The following is a 15,695-nucleotide window of genomic DNA, read 5'->3' on the forward strand; positions in this document are numbered from 1 at the left end:
TTAGTTTATATTTGGGTGGAAATAAAAAGGATTCTAACAGATTGAATTTTAAACAAAGCTGACAAATCGCATGTCTGAAAATTCAATTATCTGTCTAAACCTCTTCAGTTAGCCAAGTATGACAGAAGTGTTTATACAGAAGTAACATAACTAAAATGTGTGGCACGAGAGTGAATTCAGACAACTTTTACTCTTTAAGAAAATACCAGGGTAGAAACACATAGGTGCCAGAAGTGCAGCACACAACATCACACACAAGAAACCCACAACTGGTTAGAGAGAAGAGAGAACATGGGCAGGTCAAAATCATGCTCTAGCAATGATGAGAGCCTAGATATGTAATAGATTACAGAAAGCTGTAAACAGATTATACACTAAAAGGTTGTCATTTTATTGACGGGAATTTATTTAAGAGTGAGAAGTATTCAGAAACACATACAAATAAGTTTGATGGTCCTTATCATACTACATATACACACTATATATATATATAAAATATATATACACACACACAAAAATAAACTGATATTGTGAGCAATGCCATAATCATACATAAAAATCCTAGACTGGTACTATATTCATATTTCTATGGATTTCAAATCAGTTTTCTGAACTATGTAACCTCAATTTTATTCAGTCCTTTAATACGAGGTTGCTAAATAATTGAGAAGAAACTGTTGATTACCCAACTATCGAATTTTAACAAAGTCTTTGATGATTTTATGCATTTTATGATATTTTTCATTACCTAGACTACAAAGAACAAGTCAGTTTTTCCATCAGAGATGGACGTTGATATTCCGATTAAGGGGGAAAAAAAACAAATCAGAAACACAGTTTAATTCTATATATTGTATTAAAACAAGTCTAAATAATTCATTCATGAAAAAAATTATATGACAGCAAGACAAAAAGATTTCTCACCAGAAGTGTAAATATGTCTGCACGAAAATAATTGTATACAATTACAATATATTGAGCTTTAAGGATTCTCATTAAATAATCATACATCATCTCATTTCTACAGTTGAGAATAGATTCACTGCCTTCTGTCTGTATTGAGACAGCATCCAAAAAAAAAATAATCAATTTTTCTCTATTGTGCTTACTGACTTAAAATTGATACAGTACAGATGAACTCCAGAAACACTCTAATTCACTTAAGGTTTTTGATAAAAGACTGAAATTTAAAACAGGACACTATGGCCCAGTCTCAATTTTCTACTATGCTTCCTCATTATCTTATTACTTCTCATTCTTTGACATCTCTCTCTCATTACTACTATTTAGCTAGGTTCCAAAGAGGGCCCATCCTGATACATATGAATTTATATAGCTCTTTTTATCAGAAAAAAAACGTTAAAAAACGAAAATCAGCAAGCACTCACTAAAAAGTCTTTAATGACTCCAAGAGGCATTATATCAGATATTCATAGCAAGTATTTTATATGAGGAGAAACTCCTGTATAGGAGTTGAGGGTCAGATTTGCAGAAATTCTTGTCCAGCTGACCCAACAGTACTACCTATTGCTAAGGATGTCAAATACTTCTATGTGAAGGCCCCAGCCTTGCTTTGCAACTGTTCCAAATTTTACCATCTAACTTGAAGCAGAACTGTTAGCCTGTTATAAGACTAGTGATAAACACAATGCTTTCAGCATCTTTTGAAGTGCTCCAAACAATTCCACATTCTGTGCTGAAGAATAAGTGATAATACTCTAAGTACAAGTTGAAGGGAATAGAGGAAAAAAAAAAAAGAAAGAAAAAAAAAATCAGGCTGAAATACATGGGAAAACAAGGACAGAACTATGCCACTAAAAGCACACCAATCTCCAAAACCTCAGGTATAACACATTTCCCTGCCTGATCACTTCTCCCATGTTAATAAGCAGCTGAAAGACAGAGTGATAATGTCATTTTACCCTGTATCAGCTCAATGATAGAGGATGACAATCTAGTATTCCTACAAATTACTCTGTTTGCTCAAATGGCACAGGTCTAATGCGTGTTGTTGATTAAGCTTTATACCACTGGTGATTACTCATGCAGCACAATGATACAAGACATACTTTTCTTTGGTTGTTTGATTATAAAACTGGAAAACTGCATATTAAGAGCTAGATTGAAAAAAAATACTAAGGTTTGAAATCCAATCACCAAAAAAAATGGATTTAAAGCATCCTATGAAATCAGAATTTAACTCCTCCCCAGGTCTCTTTATGATTTATTACTATTTGGGTACATATAAGCAGCATATTAGCAGAACATCTTTGAAGCTTTATGCCTTCAAGACAAACACATGCATTTCCCCACTTTTTTTTCCTTAAGATAAATACAAAGTTAGTTTCTGATAGAGCAGATTTATCTCCAAAATCTCTCCAGAAGTATGACTAGAGAAATACAAACACACTTAAATACAGGAACAAATAAATGCCACACATCTGTAACAGCAGGATAAATTTTATTCCATCTGAAGCTTTTTCAAGCAACTGTAGGAGTTTCTCCACAGCCCTGTGACTATTCTCAAAAGAAAACCAGATAAAGATATTTTCAGGTTCCAAAAAGCATTTTATTTATAAGCTAATGCAGTTAAGGATCAACCTTTTTTAGCAGAGTATATTTTATTCTATAGCACTTTTATCCAGTGAAATTACTTAAGACGCAATTAAACTCTGTAGTTAGATTTTTGCTTTAGTACTTTTCCTGAAGATAAAACAGAATATTACAAGATTATGTGTCTCCACTCACAGCCATTAACAGTGTCTTTGTTTAAAACCAGAGGAAAAATACAGTACTCATTATGGTAAGGAAACAGTACATAATAACAACTGCAAGCAAAGAGAAGAGGCATGTAAGTATCAAAACCTTAAATGGTGATACATGAGAAACTTCTATCAGTTTTCTAAAATGGAAGATACCACCTCATAAAATCCCTAAAATTCTAAGTATTTCTATTGTCAGAGATATTTGAAAATTCACCAGAAACCACTGTATGTATTCACAAATTATAGGAAAATCTCTTATGGATCCTACTAAATTCCTGTACTGAAACCAAAGTCAGAAAAATGAAAAATATTCAGTAAATTTCTTTCAAGAGTATGCATATGGTCAGGGCTTGTTTATACAGCAATACTCGACTGGCACTACTAGCATTAGGCATCTTTTTCGCCAAAGCTGTTAAATAAAACATTAATAGTAAGGTATTTACTTTTCAATGGCAATATTTAGTGACTTTGATCCTACTAACACAGAAACAAAATATTGTTTTACTGAACAGAAATTCTCTTTAGATATTCATTAATGGTACACAGCCACAGAACACCATAGCAACAACAAACCTGCTTGTTTATTATCTTTTCTGGAAAACTATCTGGAATGACAAGGAATGATCAATTATATAATAAATGTAAGTTGCCAAATACCTTCAATTCCCTGCCTTATTTTGAAGTAAAAATAATTACACTTCCTCTCAATTTTATTATTTAAAAATTAGCATTTAAGGAAACCCTGCCTAAAAGAAAATCAAAACTACTGCAAGAATGGTAATTTTGTTTAGCAGCATAAAACAATTTCGCATTTTGGGAACCACATACCTGACTTTTATATATATAATGAATGAAAAGATGGCATCCAGTATTACTGATAAATGCAAATCCTCACCAACAAGTTAATTCATTCCAGGAAAAGTAGCAACTGTTCCCTAAGGACTCTCATATTGAGAGGATGAATGTAACAGGATAACAAGCAGCGTGTTCCCACATCAAAGGGAGGACAGCATGGAAGAGAGATGCTGTTCATATGGAACACAGCAGTGGATCAGCCCCTCTGCTGGGACTTGTACTGTATTCTTGGAGAAGGACCAAGGCCCTGCAGGTGAAATCTCCCCCACCTTCCTTGTGCTATAGCATCCCTTTTAAAAAACCATCATTATGGGGGGACAAGGGGAATTGAAGGAGGTTGGTTATTTTCCAGTAATGTCCACAAAGTTTCTGTGACAGATAACTATGCTTATTGAAGCATGTATACATACACCAAGCATAGTTAAGGTCTACTATGCAAGTCAAATTAGATGCATCTTATGTTCTTCAAAATAAGATTGCTGGCTGTTAATACAAATAAGTATCAGTAAGAAAGTGTTTTAGAGAAGTTGACTTCCAAAAATTTTATTAAACGGTTAAAGAACAATATACCTTTAAGCTATGATTTTTGTTGCAGAGGAAGAGGCCTTATAGGACTTATTCTCCTATACCTTAAAAGAAAAAAAAAATTCAAAACAAAACAAAAAAACAAAACACCAAACCCCACACAACTGCTTCTTGAAAAAGATACAAAAATTCCTCTAGGGCTTCTGTAAAATGAGCATGGTAAGAAAAGAATTTGAAAAAGAGTAGTTTCTCATGTATCTCATCTATAGTAGCCTGATTAATACCATAATTAAGTTCCTGGCACAAACATCAGATAGTAACAAGTGCTTTCTGTGGAGCTTACTCCTAAAACACGTCTTATTTCTAAATCCAGACTTACCAAAAAAACAAAACAAAACAAAACAAACAAACAAAAATCCAACAGATGTCTATGTCTTGATAAAACCTTGGTGTTTTAGAAAACACCATAAAGGTGTTAAATCTCCAAATAATTAAAAAAATGCATGAATCTTGAGAATGAATTGAAATAAACAGTGTACTGCAAAAATATGTAGAATCTATATACAGAGGTTGTGCTAGATGACTTGTAGAGAAGCCTTCCAACCTGAATTATTCTATGATCTTACTATTAGGAGGTGCAAGATCACAATTAATTGTAATCATATATACCCTAAATGAAATAAGAAAAAGGAGAACTATTACGCATAGAAGTGGAAGTTGAACTATACATAATATAATGAGATTATAGTATAAAATCAATCTCTGAAAAAAACTGTAACGAGGAATAATGTGATAAACTTAACTGCTTGTCATGAAAGACAAGCAACATATACATGATAAACTGAAAACTATTCTCATGATAGCTTCACAACATAGACGGTGTTCAAATCTAAATTATGAAAGGGTTCCATCTTAGCATTGATAGCACATCTGAAAAAGCAAAAAATGGCTTGGTCGATAAGATAAACACCTTTCTTATATTTCTTATGAAATACAAAATCATTTTATAAAAAGAATGAGATATGTTAACTTGTGACATGTGACCAACTAACTAAGCAGGAAAAAAAAAATCATTGAATATAAGAATATTCAAATTAGTTTTCACAAGCAGGGACAAGACATATTTTTTCCTCTCTCTAAGAAGCTGCTTAAGGTAAGTGATGCAATCATTCCAAGATGTGTAACACATCATTTCACCCATCACTGAAGTGCTATGGCTCTGAAGGAAGTGTTGTAAAACAGATTAATATAAAATGCCAAATCCAAAAGCAATGTGGCTTAAGTAATACAGACACTAGATAAGAGCAGGCAGATTAGGTTACAGAATGTACAGTAAACAGAAGTAACATAAAAGTGTAAGATAAAGTATAGTCAAATTCTCATCCCCCATTTCCCTACACAGTGCATTATCATCTTCTCTTTCTATCTGCTTTTCTTGCTACAAAGCCTGTCCTTTATAAAATGCTTTCCTCCAACATTTCTGAGTATAGTCTAAGAATATGCAATCTGAGATTATCCAATTTCACACTCAACTTCAATAAATTTCTTTGCCTTGCAAAAGGATGTAATAGTATTCCATACAAGAAAAAAAAGAATCTCAATTTAAAAACTTCAGCATTGCCAAGAAGCCACTGGCACAACAAGTCCATGCAATTTGAGAAAGGCTTATTGACAAGGGAAAAAAAAAAAAGGAAAACAAAAAAACAGCTTACAAAATGATACTAGAGAATTTAATTAGTCTATTCTATTGGAAGGCTAGGAAATAGGTTGAATGCTGAGACTGCTCCTTTTAAAACAATATCATAACTGTTATGAAAGAACTATTCAAATGCTTCACATGGAAGAATGAGATTACCACTACTTGAACTAAAATGACCTAAGAATTTTTCCATTTTTCAAAGAGAACTTTGGAAAAATCAGGAAAATTTCTCTAAGTAAGCTAGCATTTTGTCTAGGAGACCAGAGACTCTTCGGAGAGTCTAGAAGACTAGGTGAATAAATCAATTTTGCAGATATCCTGAACTAATCATTTCAACACTGACTGATGTATCAGTGGGATTTGTGTTCTCAAAGCCTTCAGGAAGATATTTACGTCAAATTCTTCGCAAGAGCTTTGGGGACACAAATAAATATCAGCTCTCATAATCTGAAGGATACTTATTCATCAAACTACAATAGTCAGACTGCTACTGAATTATTTTCCTTGCCTTAAGAGGTTCAGAATATTCCAATTGAGGAAATTTTTCTACTCTAGTCATGTGATCAATTGTTTTCAAGGTAAACAGTGAGATTTCACTATTAAAAATATTTGAAACTTAGTTTCCTCTCACTCACCTAGTGTATTACGCAGCACTCACAAAGCATTTCCAAAATTTTTGTTATTTCAAATTCTTCAAATTATTCATCTTGCCCAAATTCCTGGTTTAAAATATTATTTATTTTTAAAGTTTTACCACTCTTACTAAAGCAGCAGCATCACCTACAGTGTACAAAGTGAACCAAAAAAGGAATTTAGAAGAAAAACCTATATTCCAAAATAACTATATGCAAAGTTGCTTATGTGCTAGAAAATGAGTTGCAACGAATCATTAAAGAAATGCATCCAAAGTCCATAATAACCGATGACACTAGAATTTGTTGTATCTAAGCAGCTCCCAACACTGTTTTTATCATGTGACAAGGTAAACTGCCTTTCAGAAGAACAATCAACAAAACATACCCAGTCTCCATAGCAATAAGAGAAATTAAAGAAACTTGTTTAAAAACAACAAGTTAGTCTAAGTGAGCACGTCTTTAGATCTTGTTATAAAAGCTCCTTACCTATTCTTTAAAAAGGTATGCGCATGACAAATATCTGATTCACCCATATGTCAATGCAAATTCTAAAACTGTGGGGGAAGTGAGTCAAAGAAATATGAATATACAATTCCCATAACCTGAAATGTGAACATTAAATGATGAAACATTTGCATTGTCTCAATTGCCCTACATCACATGAATGTCAAACCCACGTATGCATTTCTCTCCCTCCCTCCAAGTGAGCAGTTCAGTTTGATGTGTCATCAAAATCAGAATTAGTAACGTACTAAATATTTTTTTTAAAAGAAAGCTTTATATTTATTTTCAGATACTAGTTCTGCTATGCAATAAAAAGCTTATAGGAATCTCAGCTATGGTACTTCACGATTTACGCTAAGCACTCTGCCTGCGCACGCAGAAAAAAAACACTTCTCCGTGACAAGGCACAGATTACTAATCTTATTTAACACTGGGGATAGGTTTGCTGTTTACTATACATGTGAATCATCTCCAAGATTTTAGGCATCATAGGCTACTCTAGAGTTTATTTAAAATTGTAAGAAGAAAATCACACTATTGAAGCAGCATTTACCTTCAAAAATCTTACTTAACCTAAATCACATTTAGACAAGGAGAGGGTTAAAATTCTTTCAGCATAGCTGTGACACAAAGTCAAGCTGGAGGCAAGTCACTACTGGGGCCAATGTTGTTTAACACCTTCATTAATGACCTGGATGTTATGACAGTGTGCACCCTCAGCAAGTTCACAGACAATACAAAACTGGGAGGAGCAGCTGATACACCGGATGGTTGTGCTGCCATTCAGAGGGACCTAGACAGGCTGGAGAATTGGACCCAGATGAACCCCCTGAAGTTCAACAAGGGGAAATGCAAAGTCTGGCATTTGGGGAGGAGCTCTACAGAGAAGGATCGGGGAGTCCTGGTGGACAACAAGCTGACTGCAAGCCAGCAATGCACCCTTATATTTCTTAATATTAGTCTGATTACTTTTTAAAATTAAACTTAACATTGTCATTAATTCAGCTCACTAATATTCTTTCCACTAGAGCTGTAATGGTGGTTTTACTAATATTTTAAATTCTCACTTACTTTTAAAACTTAACCAAACAAAAACCACAAACCCACTAAATCTGTCAGAAAATCTTCCAAAGATCTTTTTCAGCTTAAGTTCAACTGAAGTCCACAGGATTTTTAGTCCTAAATCACTTATGTTCTTCTGAAAACTAAACCACCTGAAAATTATTTCTACTTGTATGCAGAATTTTTTATTCCCTTGTTCCACTGCTGTTACTTTTCAATGACACTTTCAGCGCTTTTTACCGTGCCAAGGCTTGGACTTTCATGGCGTGTCGCTCTTCCTGTTCTGCTACTTTCCTTCTCCAGTTGTCCATTTCCTGCCTTAGCGCTGCAGAATGCTCCATCTCCCCATCAAGCAGGTTTCTCAGAGATCTGGAAGAAGGCAGCAGCCTCTGTTAGAACACTGCAAACACTACCTAGTAATCAGAGGATACTCTATGAATCGCAGAGTAGGTTGCCTGAATGATACCATTAATGTCATCATAAAATTTCATTATTCAATGTAATAAATTCACCTGATTTGATTATACAAAGATACGAAAATCTACAAGGAAAAAGGACCCAATCAAAACCGCTGTAAGTGCTTACTATTAATTTATATTACAATCTCATCAACATGCCCAAAGCACAACCTATTATGGTATCGACTGTATCACCATGCAGAAAGAATTTATTATAGAAAACAGCTTATAATCTGGTTTCAGTGCTTCAGTGCAAGTCAATACCTCTCAGGAATAATCTGTAAGCAATATATTTACTAGCAAGAGCAGGAGACAGGTAGGGGTCTTGTCTCTACTGAGAGCACTGCCATAGGCCTCTGTGTAAAACCTTTGATGAGATAGCAAAGGTCAGCATGATGCATCCTCGTCCTTCTGCCAAGAGACGAAAAGCTGAATGGGGCAATAACTTGCAATTATGGCAGTGGAGAGGATAAAAGGCAGGAAAATGGGATCAGTAGGTAGTCTCAACATTAAAAAAAACCAAACCCAAATACCCTAATTAAAATATCTATAGAAAAATGTAAATTACCAAAATAGCCCTACTACAGCATAACAGTATATCTTGAATATATTTGTATTTTCATTCATCTAATGATGTGTTCCAATAGACTAAATAAATACAAAGTAGGTTTGATAGTGTTTTAAATAAGCGACTTATCATTTTTACATTTACATCATCATTTTGCCCCAAGTGAACATAAAGACACTCACAAATGAAGCCACTTACAGCGTAACATTGTTAGCCAACCTACATCACTTCTACACCAGGAGGGGAAAAAAGGGAACTTTCTGAATATAAGAACAAACTTTTACTCATTTGGAAAGTTATCTTAAGAGATCTTAAGAATCTTTTGGCTATAAGTTTTGGTTTTATAAAAAATACAACTGGCAAAAGCTCCCAAGATACAAAGAATTACATGTGATTTGAATTCAAGGGAAAAAGTTGACCTGCAAACATTACTCTTCAGTATCAACAGTTGAATATTGAAGTACTAAGCCTACCTTTCACAGAAAAATAACATACACATCAAAAATATTACACAAATATTATGCACAGCTTTACACAAAGGACAGCTTGTATTAGAGAACAGGTTTTTTTAAATTATAGCGCCTCTTGACTAGAAAAAGAAAACTACCTATTCTGTTCTTCCAGTTCATCCTTTCTATTCATCATGGCCACGATAGCTTGACGAAGTTCATCTAAAGAGAAGGGACAAAAAAGATGAATTTCTGTGTGTATTTTTGCTCCTTTCAGATCTAAGAGTCATGTACATAGTGGCACTAATTCAGCAACACGCTTAAGATGATGCCAACATCATTTGCTATTCAGCAAAGCACATAAAAATGCTCTTAAACTCATCACTAATTTGAGCAATCTTTCAAAAATGGTATTATTTAACACAGTATCAGATCAAGACAAATTAGTCTGCATCTGGCTTTAATACAAATGTTTACAAGTTTGCCTATGGCTGCAGCTGTTTTAATCACAGACATATGGGACAACGCACCTTTTCACTACATGCATATTAATGAGATAACACTGTTACTTGTTTAACTTCTTCAGATTGCTTGTTTTCCTTGCTATAAATTCTGACACAGGAAATTTAACTATTAGAATGAGACCAGAGTATAGATAATGCCATAGCTTCTTCATGACATTTCTTCTCAAGCTCAGTCTTAAAGACAATGGGATTTCTGAATCTTGTAATTTCCTGTAAAAACCTTTTTATTTCTTGTAAATACCTTAAAAAATACTTTCTGTCATCATGAATAAAAGTTAAAAAAAAATTATGACAGAATTTTAGAATTTTTAGACTTCTTTAGGGTTATGTTTAACAATAATACCAGAGTAGCCAAATACCATGTAGAAAAGTGTCAGCTCAAAGCACTACCTCATCTGAAGTCCTTCTGCTATTATAAAGGTTTTACCATATAACTGTAAAGTTGTACTATTACTATTTACTACAAATTTACAGAAAAATATTAGGACTTAATAAGCTAATCTAAAACAGATTCTGACTTCCAGATCTTGCATGAACACATGAAATACAACAGATCTTCAAAGATTTCAATGGCTTCTAGCAAAAATCAGGATGGATACATGGCCTAAACTAGATTTTTAAAAAAAAATTTCATTAACAATTTCACATATGTTAATCAACAATTTTATGAGAGCTTCTGCAGAGACACAATTATATTAAAACATCCCTCACAACAGTTAAATGAAATACTCCTATGTTTATATATAATATATCAGCCAGTTCTGTTCTGCAAGTATTCAAAGCAGATGTCAGCAAATCTTTTGTGCTTTTACTGAACACATACTGACAGAACTGGTATTACTTAATTTCTTCAAGTAAGCAAAGCTATTGGACAAATTTTTTCCCCTTTACATTCAGTTCACTGATTTACCCGTATCTTTCTTAATATTTTCTACAGTTACAGAAATTTTTGCCAGTTCAAAACAACTTAACGTTGTCATGTGGACCAGATTAAGTCTGCCAGACTCTAGTAGTGGACAAAATGTGAAAGGTTTTGCTGTGTCAATCAAATGTATCAGTCAGTGCAGACACCACAATTTCAGTCTGGCATTGGTAATCTGCTGGTAAATCCCCCCTTGCAGGATTTGGCAGGTTCTCATATCACTTGAAATCAGTCAATCCAATTTCTTCATGCTAGGTTTTTTCCAAACTATTTCTGCTTCTTTGGCCGTGGAGGAAGTAGACTATTATTTTCCTACCCGTTCCACATTACAGCTTGAGAACTAATTGACATATAAGAAACATTTCAGTAGGTCATTAGAGGGATTTTGCACTCCATTAATTCAGCACAGAATGAATAATTATTTTTCTACAGTAACTTAGCATCTTTCTTTAGCTTCTTCTGTAGAAAAGCCGAAAGTTAAATTTGTGGGTATTAAATAATAACACACATACCAAAAAAAAAAAATCTGGAGACTTCTGCTTTCTCCCTCGATAATATTACTCGCATTCAAAACCAAAGCTGTGATTACATGGCTACTTTGATCAGTCTTCCTAAGGCCGGGCCTTCAGCAAAAAGGACATTCCAGCTTGCCTTACCCATCATTCCTACCACCTCCCTTGTTCTGGCACTGGTGTTTATACGCACACAGTGTCCTAGCAGAAACTGATACAGCTCAAAACTGGTTTTGTGGGTTTTTTCTTGCTTTTCAGACAAGCAGTTGCCAAGTGGCTTTACTGTCACATTTAATACTGTTGCTGGCACAAGGCACATAGCAGAAAGCAGTCAGGGCAGAACAGAACTCCTTTTTATTCAATAAGGATGAGGAATAAAAGGTGGAACACCCTTTTTGGCAAGAGTAAAGTTCATATTGCATTGAAGTGACCAGGTAACCACTGCAATTTATGTAGCAATTGTAGAAAAACTTAAAATGGAAAGATTCTATATGACAAAATATAGACATGTTTTGTGCTCCATTATTTTCATTACTATTTTTCAGAAATGGTCTATAATAGCTTCTATCACCTAGCATTTATTTTTGGGGAAAAAAAGAAAAAACAACCAAAAAAGACCCCACCAAACCCTATATTCTGAAATTTAAGTATTAAGTTTAGCTATAAAGTATCAAACTTGGTGATCGTGAAACTCAACACACTACTAGTATTCTTTTGGTCATGATGAGACACTGCCACTTTGAAGGCAGATTGGAAAGGTTGAGGTTTTTGAGGGGTTTTTTGTTTGGGTTATTTTGTGGTTTGTTGGTGGGTTTTTTTGGCAGTGGAAAATTGGTGGGTTGTAACAGTCCTGAAAAAAATAATACGTAGTGTCGTGAAAATGGATCACATTCCATCAGCCTACCTGTGAAATAAAAAATTTTTCTAAGAATGAAAATAGAAAAATCTAATAAGTGTTCAAACCCTGTACAAGTGAACAGCACAAGCAAAAACATCCATAGTAAGCTTCCAGTACAGTAACACTCTACAACAAAATAAAGATCTTTAAAGTTGAATTCAGAATCCTCCTCAAGAAAGCATCAAGTCAGCGGCATTTTAAATATTTCAAGAGCGTCATTAAAATACAATAATGCGCAATCTGAGTTAGTTGCTGTTACTTCTCTAACTCTGAAAAAATTAAAGTCGTTGCTACTCAAACAAGTTATTGTAGCACTGGCTCTGCACTTACACTGGGGTGACCACTCTACAATAATTGCCTGTATGCATACTCAGTCTGTTTAAATGTGTACTGATTTATTAACATTTAAACAGTGAAGCTATTATAAACTGTCTCAATTTTCCCAATTTTACCAGCCTATTCAAATTGTAACCTTAACTTGCCTAATAACTTAATCTTCTTTTGTTATTCCACCCAGAATCTTCTGCATAAGTAGAGTTGAAATCCCATCTCTTCTCACTCCTCTCTCCAACACACAAATAATTAAGCTGAACATGATAGCAAGATTCTGTTAAAGACCATGGCTTGCATAAAAGGAGAAGAAAAAAGCTGTTAAAATGCTTTTTATTTCCATTTGTCTCATTTTTTTCTCAAAGTTACAGAATTGACAATACTGTAGAGACACAGCAAAGAAGAAACTCCAAATTTCATTATCCCATACAGAACAAAAATCAACACTTAATTTAGGACCACAAAAGCAAACACACTTCATACTCAGTATTTCTTGCTAATTTATTTCAACTACAGATAACAGTGGAAATGTGGAAGAAAGCATCAACACAAACAGCTAGTCTGGGCAAAGTGCCCAGGGTTCCAAGAAGGCTTGTACAGCCTGTGCTTACCCAGCAGCAGTATTGCTTCATTGCTATACCTATGTTATTTCTTCTTGAAGTTATGAGTATTAAGGAGTCATGTTCTCCATCAATTACTCAAAACAAACACAAGAACTATACAGTTTATCATCAACACTTCTTTAATCCACAGTAAATATAAAGGAGTCAAACATTCACTAATGTAATTAAATAAATAAAAAATTAACAAGAAAAAAAAATCAGAAACTTTAATTTCATGATCTTTTGATGCAAGTAACCGAACAGAACTAAAAGGACACCATCCTATTTAATTCAGGCATAACATTCAAAACTTTCAAAAATCATAATTTCTTACTCCCACTTATGCTGCTTGGAAAATTTTAGCAGCATGTCAGAATAGCCAGCTGAATGCAAACAAAGTAAATCCAGTATCATACAGTGCACCAGGTTCACTTCAAATCTGCCAGAACATACACAGTTCATAAGCTTTTGTCTGTGTGTTACACTCTGAGATCAGTGTATAATCATAACCCAATTTTTTCAGCAGACTTATGTCTCATCCATTGTGTGGGTTAGAAAAAAGAATAAAGTGAAAAAAAAAAACAAAATCAGGGTTGTAGCAGCAACCATAAATTTGGCATTTTCTGACTTCTGGACTTCACAACCTCAATCTTTCTCCCCCCCCCCGCCCCTTTTTTTTTTCTTAAATAAAACAGTGGGAGGATGGCCAAGTATACCCACTTCAGACAACTGATGTTAAGAGTTTATGTCCTACTTCTGAACTGCTTTGTGCTCAATCTGTCATTTACATTCTGTAAAGTAACAGTAATGGAAAGTGATACACTACTGTTATTAAGAATCAGCATTCAACACCAACATATCTAAAATTCAAGTGATAATCAGAGTTTCATAAAGACAGATATAATAAGATAACTAATGAAGTCTTTCAAATTATGTAATCTTAAGAGATATTTTTGTAACAACTTCCTAAAAAAAAAAGATTCCCATGTGCAAACCAGTAATTCCAAACCAGGTCTGTCTTTATCAGTAAAAAAAGGTAATGTAAAACTCAAGGAGTATGTTAATTAAATTTTTCATATTAAACCTCACTTTTTAAACCACCAAAAATTATCTTTTATTGTTGAAATGAATCTGTAGTGCTGAATTACTAATAAAGCAAATACTTGCTCCAACACATTTTTTAATTCACTTGCATACTACATGCAAAATTTAGTTTCTATAAAGCTTTTATAAGGTCACATTTGAGCATGAAATATATAAAAAAGTGCCATGCTTTAAGAAACACCTGTCAATTTCCCAGCAGCCTCCAGAAAAGTAACAAGTTTCACAATTTGTTTACTGTTTAGCCCAAGATTGGATAAGTATGATTTGCAATCACCTGTTATGAAGAATGCGCTGTAAGTGAAATCATCTCTCAGTGTACACAAAGGTCATGCAGCACTCCTCTGCAATCCTGCAGACAGAATACCAGGCTGGGCTGGGAGCAGTCTACAGGAATGATTTTTTTATTTTCCTGAGTGCAAATTTACACAGATATTTTCAGAGACAAATAAAACTTTCAGCAGACTAGTTACATCTTAAATCAGAAGTCTGACCTTTAAAGACATGCTCCCTAAGATGCCTGCATGAACACTGGCTAATAAGGCTTTACTTAGTGCTCCAAAAATCTTGTAAACAATTATCCTGTCATGTCACTATTAATAGGGCAAATTTTAGCAGGAAACAAATTAGACAATACAGTGTTGGCTCTCTACTGCATAGAAGGGTCCTGACCAAAAAAAAAGTCCATAAAAGGAACTGTAGAAAGCTCTGCTTGCAGAGAAGTCACAAGAATTTAGTACCTGTCAGTGACCAGTGGCAAACAAACAACAGAACAGGTTAGAAGCTATTTAGAGGACAGAGAAAGTCTTCTAAAGACAAAGTCTGCTAAAGACAAAAACATCAACCTTATTTATTTACACAGCCAGGATAAAAATATAATATGTAAGTTGGATTATTCAAGTAAAGTTCTTCAGTGATCATTAAAAACTGGGGGCTTTCTCAAGAATATATGAAAAATATGGAATAATGTACAATGCCACAACCTTTGCTAACCTTTGTGTCATTTGCCCAACTTTAAAAGCTGAAGAAAATTACAGTGGAAAAGCTAAGTTCCCAATTATTTACTAAAAATAGCACTATAATCAAAGAGCCTCATAAAGGAGGACACAAGTAGCATCCTTCTAAAATGAAAGTTTTGGAACCTCCTTTTTTCCCACTGTAAAAACAAAATAGGGAGACTTGTGCTGGTGGGACAGATCTTTCTGATGTAAAACAATGCTGAAAACAATGTTCCAACAACAATAACTGGAGTAGACATAAAGTGGTTTGTGATTCAAATATGACAT

The 15,695-nt window shown here is 34.1% G+C and overlaps 1 protein-coding gene across 1 annotated transcript in view; it reads right to left on the reverse strand.

Annotated features, from left to right (window-relative positions):
* The window catches only part of SNX29 (sorting nexin 29), a 111,858-nt gene that overhangs the window by 71,779 nt on the left and 24,384 nt on the right, over nt 1-15,695 (reverse strand). The window contains exons 12-13 of the mRNA XM_068423102.1: nt 9,679-9,742; nt 8,286-8,414 (exon numbers count right to left, since the gene is read on the reverse strand). Coding sequence (XP_068279203.1) covers nt 8,286-8,414; nt 9,679-9,742 — 193 coding nt within the window. The remainder of the gene's footprint in view (nt 1-8,285; nt 8,415-9,678; nt 9,743-15,695) is intronic.

The sequence above is a fragment of the Nyctibius grandis genome, chromosome Z, assembly GCF_013368605.1.
Source record: "Nyctibius grandis isolate bNycGra1 chromosome Z, bNycGra1.pri, whole genome shotgun sequence".
In the NCBI taxonomy this organism is placed as follows: domain Eukaryota; kingdom Metazoa; phylum Chordata; class Aves; order Nyctibiiformes; family Nyctibiidae; genus Nyctibius; species Nyctibius grandis.